Source organism: Lutra lutra, chromosome 17 (assembly GCF_902655055.1).
Source record: "Lutra lutra chromosome 17, mLutLut1.2, whole genome shotgun sequence".
Lineage (NCBI taxonomy): Eukaryota > Metazoa > Chordata > Mammalia > Carnivora > Mustelidae > Lutra > Lutra lutra.
In genome coordinates this window covers 42892771-42904259 of record NC_062294.1, presented here as the reverse complement: position 1 = coordinate 42904259, position 11489 = coordinate 42892771, and the positions used below count along the sequence as shown (strand labels likewise).

Genomic DNA, 11489 nt, shown 5'->3' with positions numbered 1-11489 from the left:
GGAGCCTGGAAGTCCTGCATGTGGGGGGGAAGGGGGGGCTTGGCCCGGAAAAGGCAGCACCAAGTGCTGAGGTCCAGGCCAAGGGGCCGGAAGTGTCCACAGGCGGATACACACTGTCCCGCCAGCAGCCAGGAGCGATCCACGTCAGACCCCAGGGCCAGATAAACACCCAGACACACAAGGGTCACCGGCAGCCACCTGCTAGCGGACAGCCATGCACCCAAACACAGACGGCAGCTGCTCACCCCACGAGCTCGCCCCACGCAGAGCCACAGCCTCCCACAAGGGCTCCTGCTGGGAGGGGGGTGCTGGAGCTGCCAGCCCCTAGTCTCTCTCTGCCACTCCCTCTACCTGCATCTTCCTCTCCTTCCCTCACCCCTCCCCAGCTCCCACCACAGCAGAGAGAGCCACCCTGCTAGGAACTCAGCAAACCCCCAAACTCAGGCATCCCCTCTCTTCCCTCCATGCCACCCTTCCCTTTCCTGCTGCCCCCATGACTCCTCTCTGGCCCCCTCCCGCCCTCCTGGCTGAGCTAATGACAACCCCCCACCCCACCCCCACTAATCAAGTGCTAAGTCGCTGAGAGTCACCCACCTGTTCCTTCGCCCTCCCTTTCCCTGAATGTGCACCCAAAAGCGGGTTGGGGTGGGGGGAACCAAGGCTTTGGAGAGGGTGACTGGGCTCGAGAGAGAGACTCTGAATCAAGTCCAAGAATCTTTATTTCATGAACAAAACTACTTGTGTGAAGAGAGAAGAGGCTGAATGGGCCTTTCTAAGTGGCCCCAGTCCAAGGCTGGTGAGAGAGGGCAGGGCAGGGCTGGGGCAGAGTGCATCACAGGGAGAGGGGACCCCAGGTCCAGCCAGAGGAAGGAGGGGAAGTGTCGCCGGGGGTCTTCGGTCGGAGTGGGTCCCAGAAACCCCCTGCCCCAAACTGTGCCGCCCCATCCGGACCACCCCCCCCCCCGCTGGGTGGGGGAGGAGGCAGGGGGGGCTGGGCCCCAGTAGTGTGCATCTGAAGCGGCCAATGTGTGCAAATCAGCAAGAAGGAAGGGTGCAGAGCCGCTGCCCCCGCCTCACCGCCCCCCTCCTAAACAGGCAGCAGAAGCAGGGGTGGGGACAGGGGCAGTATTGCTTTACCCATCATGCATGGCGCGGGTGGGCGATGGGGCAGGAGGAAGTAGGCCGGATTGGGGGTGTGAGCCAAGCCCCCTGTCCCCTCCCACCCAGGTGGCTCCGTTGGCAGGACTCTGAGGCTCGTGGAGGTCCAGGAATGGCCAACCCCCATTGGGGGCAGGCTGTGCCCAGATGTTCCCCATCAGGGCTGGCTCTTCCTTGAGGTGGAGCCCAGGGCCTAAAGGTGAGGGAGAGACAGGTGTCAGGGATCCAGCCAGCTGACCCCCGCCCAGGCCCTCCAGCCCCCTGTCCACCCACCTACCTTACCAGGGCTATTCGGCCACCTGGACACCCGTACAGTTCTCCTTGCTTTCTGAGGTGATGGCCAGGTATTCCGAGCTGTAGGGGCAAAGGCCAGGGGTACAGTGACCAGCATCATCAGTCTGGCCGACCCCGGGGGAAACTGAGGAAGGTGGGGGTCTCTGCCCCAGGTGCACAGGGTTTGGAGTTAGAGAGGTGGGGACTGTGGACTGGACATCCAGGGATCCACGGGAAGCCCAGGCATGGGGCCTGGAGTCCTGAGTCTGAGGCAGGAGGGGACTCAGGGAGTCAGACTCTGGGTCCTGAGGGGAAGGCACAGGGGCCCAACCTTACCCATCCACGACAGCAGATGGATGTACCCCTCTGAGAAACCCGCTTGTCTGGGTCACCTGACCCCACCCCCACCGGCGCCACTCACGCGTTCTCTTGTGCAGCGGCCTCAGTGGCCGCAGCGATCTTCTTGTAGCAGTAAACCATCTCTGCCACGAGCCATATGGTCAACACCACGATGAGCACATACATCATGATCTCCGACACGATGGACGCCATGTCTCTGTTGGCTGCAAGGGCAAGCAGGGTCAGGGGGCCATCAAGACCAGGCTCAGGAAGCCTGAGGTGACCCAAGTGTGCGGGGTATGAGCCTGGCCAAGTGACCTGGCCTCCTTGGGCCTGGTCTGCCAACGGGACCATGCTGCTTCCCTAGAGTCATCATTGTTACCGTCACTCCTGTTTTCTTTTAGAGCCCAGTGTGAGGCTTGAACTCACAACCCTGAGATCAAGACCTGAGCTGAGATCAAGAGTGGGATGCTTAACCGATTGAGCCACCTGGGTGCCCCATCACTGGGATTCTTTTTTTTTTTTTTTTTTTTTTTTTTAATTTTTTTATTTTTTTTATTTTTTTTTCAGCATAACAGTATTCATTATTTTTGCACCACACCCAGTGCTCCATGCAATCCGTGCCCTCTACAATACCCACCACCTGGTGCCCCCAACCTCCCACCCCCCACCCCTTCAAAATTCTCAGATCGTTTTTCAGAGTCCATAGTCTCTCATGGTTCACCTCCCCTTCCAATTTCCCTCAACTCCCTTCTCCTCTCCATCTCCCCTTGTCCTCCATGCTATCCATCACTGGGATTCTTAATAACTAACCACTGTCCAGGGGGCTTTGGGATCCCCCTTAGCCTGCCTCCCTGTGTGGCTGGAGGGGGCATCTCTTTCATTCAGGCGGCCGCAGGTTCCCCGGGAGCTGCAGCTTTGCAACCAGAAGGCTCGGATTCAGATCCCAACTCTGCTACTTGCCTGCTGTGTAACCTTGGGCAAGTGACTCAACCTCTCTGAGCCTCAATTCCCCCTCTGTAAACCAGGAAGTGATAGTACTCATGCCTTCTCACGGGGTTACCGGGAAGAGAAAGCAAGTTAATCCCTGTAACACGCATGGATGGGCTCGCGGTCTGCATACTGCATAAGTGTTGGCTATTCATCGACATTTTCCGGAAACCTTCTGTCCTTACCACGGCACTGGCTCTTGCCATCGCCAGCTTCCTCTCACTTAGCCTAAATTTAAACCGTGGAGGGGATGTGCTCAGCCAGGGAACCAGAAGCGAAGGCCACTGTGACGTCCCTGGCCGGATTTCACAGGTGTGCGCCCCATACTCCTGGGCCTCTCCTTCCGGGTGGCCAGGATCTCATTTGCCCTCGCTGTCCTCACATGGTCTTTCCTCCCATCAGTGGGCACTCTCTGCTGCTCCACCCCGTGCAGATGGCACCGACGCTTTCTGGGCCAGAGGGAAAGAGGGCACAGGGCTGGGTGTTTCTCCCCTGCTTCTCTGCCAGGAGGAGCTGGTGCAAGGACTCACACCTCATTCATTCATTCGGAAGTTCGGAATGCGTGTCATACGGAGCACGCGTGCTTCCAGCCAAGCTCTGTGCTAAATTCTTTATGTGAGCATCTCCCTGCGTCTCTGAAACACCCCCAAGGATAGAGAGAGTGCTGGCTTCCCACATCAGCTGACCTCAGGAAGCACACTGAGTTGGACTGTTGCTGGGCAAAGCGCGCATCTTCAGAACTCCTCCCTGCTCCCGGAACTCAGTGCTCTGATGGAGTTAGGTAATCTGGTATCTCCTGCTCTCCCAATCAGATTAGGACAGTGACTGGCACGGCTCTGCAGTCCATTTTTCAGACAAGGACACTGAGGCTCAGAAAGGGGACGGCTCTGGGCAATGACGCATGGCCCAGGATCGGATTCGGAGCCGGGATTCAACTCCAAGTGTAACTGACTGCAGGCTCTGAGCTCTTCCCTGCTCTGGAAACAACCACAGCCAAGGAAACATTGGGTAAAGGGCGCTGTATGTCCAACATAGACTCCACCAAGCCACACAGACATTTCAGGAGGCGGGACTGTCATTCTCCCATTTCACAAAGGAGGAACTGAGGCAGAGGGGTCACTGTGGTGTGACGAGTAATGTTAAAAATACTACAGTATGCTGGCTGACAATGAATACAGTAGAACAAGTAAAACTTTCAAATACTACAGTATGATTAATTTAAAATACTATAGCATTGTGGGTAAAGATAAAAATACTCTAGTATGATGGACTATGATAAAAACACTGTTGTATACTTGGTAATGTTAAATAGTATAGTATATAGTAATATAAAATACCATACTATGGTGATAAGAAAGAAAAACCACTAGAGTATGTTGGATACTCCCATAGACTCTGGGAGGCAGTAGAATATGCTAGATCAAGTTTAAATGGGGCTCTGCTGGGTCCGGGGTGTGCTCCATCCCTAGCCTCCGACCCTCAAGGGCAGAGCGTAAGAAGCAGTAGGACGGAAGGAACCAGGGAACCTCCCTGCTCTCCTGACCCCTGGCCTCTGCACTGATTCCCAAGACAGGATTGACACAGATTTTTGTGAAGCCACAGGATTTGGGGGCGTTTCTTGTTCCAGCCACTCCCAGGGGCGGAGCTCCGTCTTCCACATCCGTGGGTGGCCGCCCACCCAGCATCGTGACCTACAGCAAAGAGGAGCTCAGACTTGTCTCCTGTGCTGAATCCTGCTGGTTCACTTTGATAACAAACGTAAAAATGCTAATTATCAAAAGAAACCCACAGGCTCTGGCTGACAGCAGAGTGTAGTGAATCACGCCAAGAACAGAAACGGCAGTCACACATGCCTGGTTGGGTTCAAATCCAGGTTCCAGCCACGTAATCTTACCTCCCTGAGCCTGGGCTTTCCCGTCTGTAAAGTGTGGACAGCAGCAGCCCCTAGCCAGGAGGGTGGGTGGGTGGGGAGGCTCCATGAGGGACTGCACCCCTCTTGGGGAAAGGAAGGACAATGTACGGTGATAATGCGCGTGCGCCTTGGGCCCCACAGGACATACTTGCCGTGGTTCTTTGGTGCCTCAAGTTCTGGGATAGCTTCCTGACTCTAAGCCAATGGGCCCTCCGGCCCTGGAAAATTCCAATTTACACCCATCGGAAGATGGTTCAGAGAAGGGATCCAAGGCAGCTGGAGCCAAAATGATGCAATGTCCCCAAACGCCTGAGATCCTTGCTGTACGCTGTGGCCCCACACCTGCCGCTTTGGCTTCGCTGAGAGCTTGTTAGAAATGCAGCCGCGGCCCCACCCCCACCCCGGGGGTCTGCTGAGCCAAGGTCTCCCAGGACGCTCACTGTACAATGGAATTTCAGGAGCTCTGCTCCAGGGGACACACTCTTATCTCTTCAGCCAGGGTGACAAAGGGAGGAGGGGCTGAGGCTACCAACAGTCAGAACCTCCACTGTCATTCCCACTACCAGGGCAGCTGATACCGACCCACCGCTGCATCCTCACACTGCGCTGAGAGATGGCTACCGTTATCAGCCTGTTTCCCACGGGACAGCCCTTCCACAGAGACAGGAGGACACCTGCCCGACATCCCACAGCACAGGTGGCAGTTTTGCATCCAGAACTTTCACAGGAGGGGTCTGCTGGGGCTCCGAGGCGGGTTGAAAGGAAAGGAAAGCCGGAGCTGGGGCTGGGGAGGGAGGTGCAGCTCCCCCTGCTGCCGTGGGCGTTCGCCCGGCCCAGGCGTGGAGCCAGCCTGTCCCCTGCCTGCCATCTGTCCCACCATCTGGCTGCCGGTGGGCAACAGGGGCGACGGGGCAGGCAGGGCCGGACTCACCTTTGTCCACCACCTCAAGGTGGATCTTTTTGACGACGCTGGTGTTGTGCTCATAGTTCTCAAAGAAGAGCAGGCGGTAGACGTGGCACTCGTAGTCGCCGGAGTGGTTGTAGGTGACGTTGGTGATGAAGATGGACAGGTCCTGCAGGTCCTTGGTGCCCCGGCTGCCGTTCCACACCACCCGGCCCTCAAAACGCTCGTCCTCCTCCAGCTGTAGGACCTCGTTCTCATAGCGCAGGATCTGGGGGGCAGCCGGGCTGGTCACTGCCTGCGCCCGTCCCCTCCACCCTCGCCCAGACCATTCTGTCCCTCGCCCTGACACTCAGAGATACAGCGGACACACACGTGGGCACCACGACCCCAGGCACGGAGGGCACAGGGGGGGCGAGGATGGTTCCCTGGCCTGCCCCTAACACTGACTGTGTCCCTGGGCCAGGCACGCGCACTCATGTACATTTTCCTCAGGCATCCCCCCCCCAACCCCAGCCCTCTTTCAGTCTTCCTGGCTTTCAGTCTCACGAGGCACACCCCTCAGCCAGGCAGAGAGGAGTCCAATTTCAGCCACAGCAGACCCCACTGCTCTGGGAGGCCCTGTGAGTCTGCGGAGCCTCCTCATGTGTAGATCAAAATACATATAATGTAAAGGAAGGCGGGAAAGTTCTGCATCTTTCATGATGACTACCGGAGACGGCCTTGCTGGTACTGAATCTTTGTGCCACCGTGTGCCAGGGCAACAACCGGATCAACCCTCACCCAAGCCTATGAGCTAGAGCCCACCGCCACCCCGTCTTTACAGAGAAGGAAACTGAGGCTCAGAGAAGCCCAGTGCCTGGCCCAAGGGCACCAGCCAAACAGGGGTGGAGCTGGAACCTGAATCCGGGTCATCACAAATAGCACATTATCGGAAATGAGCAAACACCCCCCACCCTGCCCCCGGCATGCTGCCTGCCACCATGTCCCACACAGAGGCCCACCGCCCTGCACCTGTGCCCACCCCCCCACACACACCTTGACAAACTCCTCAGTGCCCTTCTGGCGGAAGGTCCACTCCGTGAAGGTCTCGGCGGTGGTCTCGCTGCGTCGCTTGCAGGAGATGCACAGAATTTTGAAGGTCATTCCGTACACGGCCTCGGTCTCTGAGTCCACCTCCACGCAGCCCCCCCAGGCTGAGGACACTGCAGGGACAGCAGGCTCAGGTGGAACAGGGGCGCCCAGCACCCAACACCAGGCTTGCTGGCTCTTGGCTCTCTGGCCTCTCGGAAACCATCTGTTTCCCCTCGATAATGAATAGGAATGGACAGAACCAGACGCTCAGCCTGGCCCTGCCACTTGCTGTGTGCCCTTGGTGAGTCCCTCATCACCTCTGGCCTCAGTTTCCCGCAAACGGTCATCTCTGCTTGGAGGGGTTGCTTAGCAGATTCCACCAGTGAGGTAAAGCCCCAGCAAGGGGCCTGCCACGCAAGAAGCCCCCCACCCACCCAAACAACATAGGGCTGTCACTGTGGGAAGTAACTCAGAATCTTTGCTCTGTAGCCAAGTAGACACCCATGTACCCCTTCTTAGGAAGTCCCCCCTGCCCATGGTACCGCAGCATTTAGGTGGTGGAACTAGAATTCCAGATGTGCTAGAAGTTCAAGGGGACAGAGTCATTTCCCTAGCCCCAGAGAAGGGGTTGGGAGAAGGCAAGGCCTCAGAGGGGTTGGGGGGTGCTGGAACCAGGGCAGCCCCACACTCCAGCCCAGCTCTCCAGTCCCCCAACCCCTACCCAGCTTCTCTGGCCTCTGTTGCCCTGCCCCCAGGCTCCTCAGCTCCAGACCCCTCTCCCACCTCCTATCAGCTTCTTGAAACACACTAAGCTCTTTGCAGCCTCAGGGACTTTGCACCCCCCACTGGATTCCAGTCCCCTTGGGTGCCTCCTCCGTATTCTCACCTGCCTCCCCCTTCCTCAGCCCCAGCGCTCACCAGATAATGCTGAGCCTCTCTGGCTCCAGCTCCGGGTCTGTTTCCTTGTCCCCTAGTCTCTCCTTCTGTGAATCTTGGGAACTCCTTGTCTTCCTCCGCTGCTCTTTCTAACTCCTTGAACACTTCTGTGTCTGTCTCCCTTACTTCATATCCCTTACGGAGTCTGTACCACTTTGTGTCCTCTTTCCAGGCTCCGACGGCCTCTCCCGGTCTCTCTCTCCACCTTTCCCTGTCCCTTTTAAACTCCACCTCTCCCAGTGTCTACCTGTGTCTCCGTCTCTCCTGCCTCTCTCAAGTTTGTCTCTCCGGCGCTCCCATTCCTAACTCGCTTCTCGGCCTCTCTCTGGCACACTCTACAACCTTCTCCGTCTCCTTCTCCCCCGTTATTCCCGACTCCCAGTCTCGGCGGAGCGCTCCGGAGTACTCGGAGTCGCTGCGCCTCTCGCGCCTTCCCTTGCGTCCCCATCTCTCCCTGTCTCTCGGTCTCCCCCGTCCCAGTCTCCGAGCGCCGCCTTCCCCCACCCCCTCCCGCGGCTGTGGGTGTCACATTGCAGCCTGCGGGGCTCCGGGAGCAGCTGACTCCGCGTTTCCTCGCCCCCGGCTGGGCGCCCGCAGCCGCCGAGCTGTGCCAGCCCGGCCCCCACCCGCGCTCGCCCACCAGCACCTCCACCGCCCTCCCCCGCCCCGCTCCCCGCGCTCACAACTTCGGAAGCACACTTAGCCGGGCCGGGGAGTGGGCCGCGGGGTGGGGGGCAGCCCTCCGCCCGCCGTCCCGGGTCCCACGCGCTCACCCCGCCCCTGGGCCGCTGCCCGGGCGGTGCCCCCCGCCGCGCACCTCCCTGCCCCGCGCACTCACCCAGTGCCGCGCCGACCACCAAGGCCAGCAGTGTCCCCATGGCTGCGCCGCGCGCGCTGCGCCCCCCTCCCGGGCCGCCGGTATTAATAGCGGGGCAAGAGGCAGCGGGCCCGGGCGGTGGTTAGAATGTCCCCGGGAGCGCGCGGGCGCAGCAGCTGCGGCTCTGGGACCGGCGAGGGGGGGCGGGGGGGGCGCGGCCCCCCCGCTCCGGTTACCGCCGGGGGCCCAGCCCCGGGGCCCGGCGTCCGGGCATCCCCGCCGCGCGGGCGGCGGCCGCTGCTCGGGCTGCTGCGCTGGCGCGCGCAGCCGGGCGCATTCGCCAGGTGCACCGACCCCGGCCCCGCTCCGGCTCCGGCGCGCTGGGGCGCGGGCCGCGGTCTCCTGCGCACTGCAGCGGCGGCGGCGGCGGCGGCGGCGGCGGCGGCCTGGGGAGGGAGGAGGGAGCGGGAGGGGGCGGGATGAATCACCGCGGGGGGAGGGCGCGGCCGCCCAGCCTTTGCCGCAGCGGCCCAGGAGGCGCCCGCTGCACCGGCCTCTCCCGGCGGCGCAGGGGCCGCGGCTTTTGGGCATGGGCGGATGGCCTGACCCCTCCCGACTCTGGGGACCCCCAGCATCGGAGTCTGGAAAAGGTCACCTCCAGAGTCACGGAAGGGCTTAGAGGGCGTTTGGGGGACAGGGCTTCCGACTTCAGTTTATGGAGGTCATCCTCGTGGGATGGAGGGGGACTCGGTTAGGACCTCCGAGTGACCTCCCCTTCAGCTCCCTGACATCCGGGGCTGGAGGTCACTGTGTTGGAACCCAAGTAGGCATTAGGTGGGGGTGTCAGGCTAGGGCACAAAGAATACTTCAGACTAGCAGCTGGGACGTGCTAGATCTAGACCAGAGACCCTGCTCTGGGGGCCTGGCGTACCATGTTTCAGGAGGAGGGTCCCTGGTCTCTGATGTTACCACCCCCCACACCACCACCACCACTGTCCAGGCCCCTGCTGCCGGTTCTCAGCGCACCAGACTTATTTCTGCCTCAGGGCCTTTGCCCACCCTGTTCTTCCCTCTGCCTGGACCACTCTTCCCCCTGGTGACCAAAAGGCTCACTCCCTCTTCTCCCAAAGCTCTTGGCTCCAATGTCACCTTCTCAGGTGTTCTGTCCATTCCCAAGAAACTGCCTCCCCTGTCCCTTACTTGACCGACTTTATTCATTTCGTTTTTTTCCACCACAGTTGTCACTGACATTATACTCTTCCTTTATATATATCTTCCTCCCAATGCCTGGCCCTCCAGCCCTGGACTACAAAGAGGCCCCCAGGTGAGGATACCATCCCGTGCACCACTGTGTTCCCAGCACCTGTTACTATGCCTGGCACGTTACAGATGCTTGATAAATATTCATCAAGTGAATAAATGCCAACGGTAGAGCCCTTCCGATACGCCAGATCCATTCCCCCCCCATCATGGGCAGCAAGTTCTATTATTATCCCCATTTTACGGAAGAAGAAACTGAGGCTGAGAGTGCCTCATGCCCTTGCCTAGGGTCATGTAGCCGGCCTCAGGTGGGTCTGGGATCCTGCCCCAGCAATGCTGGGGTGGAGAGGTTGGGGGTGTGGGCTCTGGGCTGTCAGGACCCGGATGGGAGTGAAAGTTCGGGCTGGCTGCTCAGGTCCTGGGTGCAGTGAAGTTCTAGGATCCCCCTGACCCAGTCCCACTAAGCAAGAGGAACCAGGGTGTGGGGCAGGCTTGGGGCAGAGAAACAGGAAGCCGGGGACACTAGACACCTTTGTGGTCTGGGCCTCTGTGCCAACACTTCCTGGGCTGTGAAATTGCCTTGCAGAAAATAACTCTCTTGCTGCACCGAGCCCTCCCCCTAGCAGTGGCAGTGAGGACAGGCCTTAGGCACTGGGCAAGGGCACCCATTCACAGCCTTATAAGCTGGTGTTCACTGAGCAGCTGCCATGGGCTTGGTGCTGTTCTCAGCACTTTACTAATATTAACTGCAATTCTTCCTACAGGGTGGGTTTTGTCACTATTCCCAGTTAACAGGTATGGGAAACGGAAGCCCAGAGTAGGTAACTTGCCATGGTCACACAGCGGGAGGGGAGGCTGGCTTGGCCCTTTGCCACTCGTGGTCCCTCCCACCTCCATCCAACCCCCTCCCTACAGTCCTCTGTCCCAAGCCATTTATTAAGAAGTTTCTCACAGCCTGTGACATGTCAAAGGTCTCTCCTTATCCCTCACTCACTCTGCTACCAGAATAGGGTTGAGTGAGACACACCTGGGTTCTACCTGGACCAGAGACTTGTCCTCTAAGCCCACTTCCTCATTGGCAAGATGGCTCCAGATGGCCTCAAACTGTACAGGCCGTGGTAGGGTCCTGCAGGGGACAGGACCCTGCATCGAAGTGTGGAGACACCAGGGACAGGCCTGCAGTGGCCTCAGACACATACCTATCTGCCTCCCGCCATCTCGTGGAGTCACCATGAGACTTAAACGAGCACCAGACCTTGCCACAAAGTCTGGTTCCCATTTGGTGCTTACTACAGGAGTCACTTTCCTCTCCCCCCCATTCTTCCACAGTGAGAGGAACATCAGCTGAATACTCACTCTACTCCAGGCCCCGTTGTGAGGCGCCACACTCATTAACGTAGCGCGTGTCAGAGTGGCTCGCGAAGTGGGATCCGGGGAGCTTGTCGGAAGTGCACACTCTCAGCCCACCTCAGAGCTGCTGACTCAGAAACTCAGGGGGGTGTAGGACTATTCACTTCTAAGAACCCTGGGAGACAAGTGCTGCTCTTAACGCCCATTGTACAGAAGGGGAAACCGGGAAGCTCAGAAGGCTTGACCTGGGTTACGTGACCGCTAAGGATCAGGGGTAGGATCTGAACCCAGGCATCCAGGCATCTGTGTCTGCCCTCACAGTCCTGACACTGGACCCCGAAGACACAAAGCCTGTGGAAGATGCTGAAGAATCCCAGATCGTGTGAGTGACTCAGGCCCCCAGAAAATGGACAGATTCCCCCTTCCAGCGCAACAGGAGACCCCCGCCCACTCCCGGGGACCCTGCAGGCACAGCCACA

At 59.1% G+C, this 11489-nt stretch overlaps 1 protein-coding gene across 3 annotated transcripts; it reads right to left on the bottom strand.

Moving 5' to 3' along the window:
* Window positions 1-701: 701 nt before the first annotated feature.
* SCN1B (sodium voltage-gated channel beta subunit 1) lies at window positions 702-8794 on the bottom strand. Of its 3 annotated transcripts, none has more exons than XM_047709652.1 (6): window positions 8422-8794; window positions 6612-6778; window positions 5604-5844; window positions 1853-1994; window positions 1436-1512; window positions 702-1351 (listed from the first exon to the last, which is right to left on the bottom strand). In XM_047709652.1, the coding sequence occupies exons 1-5, from the start codon at window positions 8459-8461 to the stop codon at window positions 1446-1448; spliced, it is 657 nt and encodes a 218-aa protein (XP_047565608.1). In that variant the 5' UTR covers window positions 8462-8794; the 3' UTR covers window positions 702-1351; window positions 1436-1445. The 3 variants fall into 3 exon arrangements, with proteins under 3 accessions (XP_047565608.1, XP_047565609.1, XP_047565610.1); XM_047709653.1 differs by having other exon boundaries at window positions 1441-1512; XM_047709654.1 differs by lacking the exon at window positions 8422-8794 and adding an exon at window positions 7566-7590.
* Between the last annotated feature and the right edge of the window lie 2695 nt (window positions 8795-11489).

Coding starts and splice junctions, on each gene's coding strand:
- SCN1B (XM_047709652.1), bottom strand. CDS start 8,461: ATGGGGACACTGCTGGCCTTGGTGGTCGGCGCGGCACTGG. Junction 6,779..8,421: donor GGTGGTCGGCGCGGCACTGG/GTGAGTGCGCGG, acceptor CTGTCCCTGCAG/TGTCCTCAGCCTGGGGGGGC. Junction 1,995..5,603: donor CCTTGAGGTGGTGGACAAAG/GTGAGTCCGGCC, acceptor TTGCCCTTGCAG/CCAACAGAGACATGGCGTCC.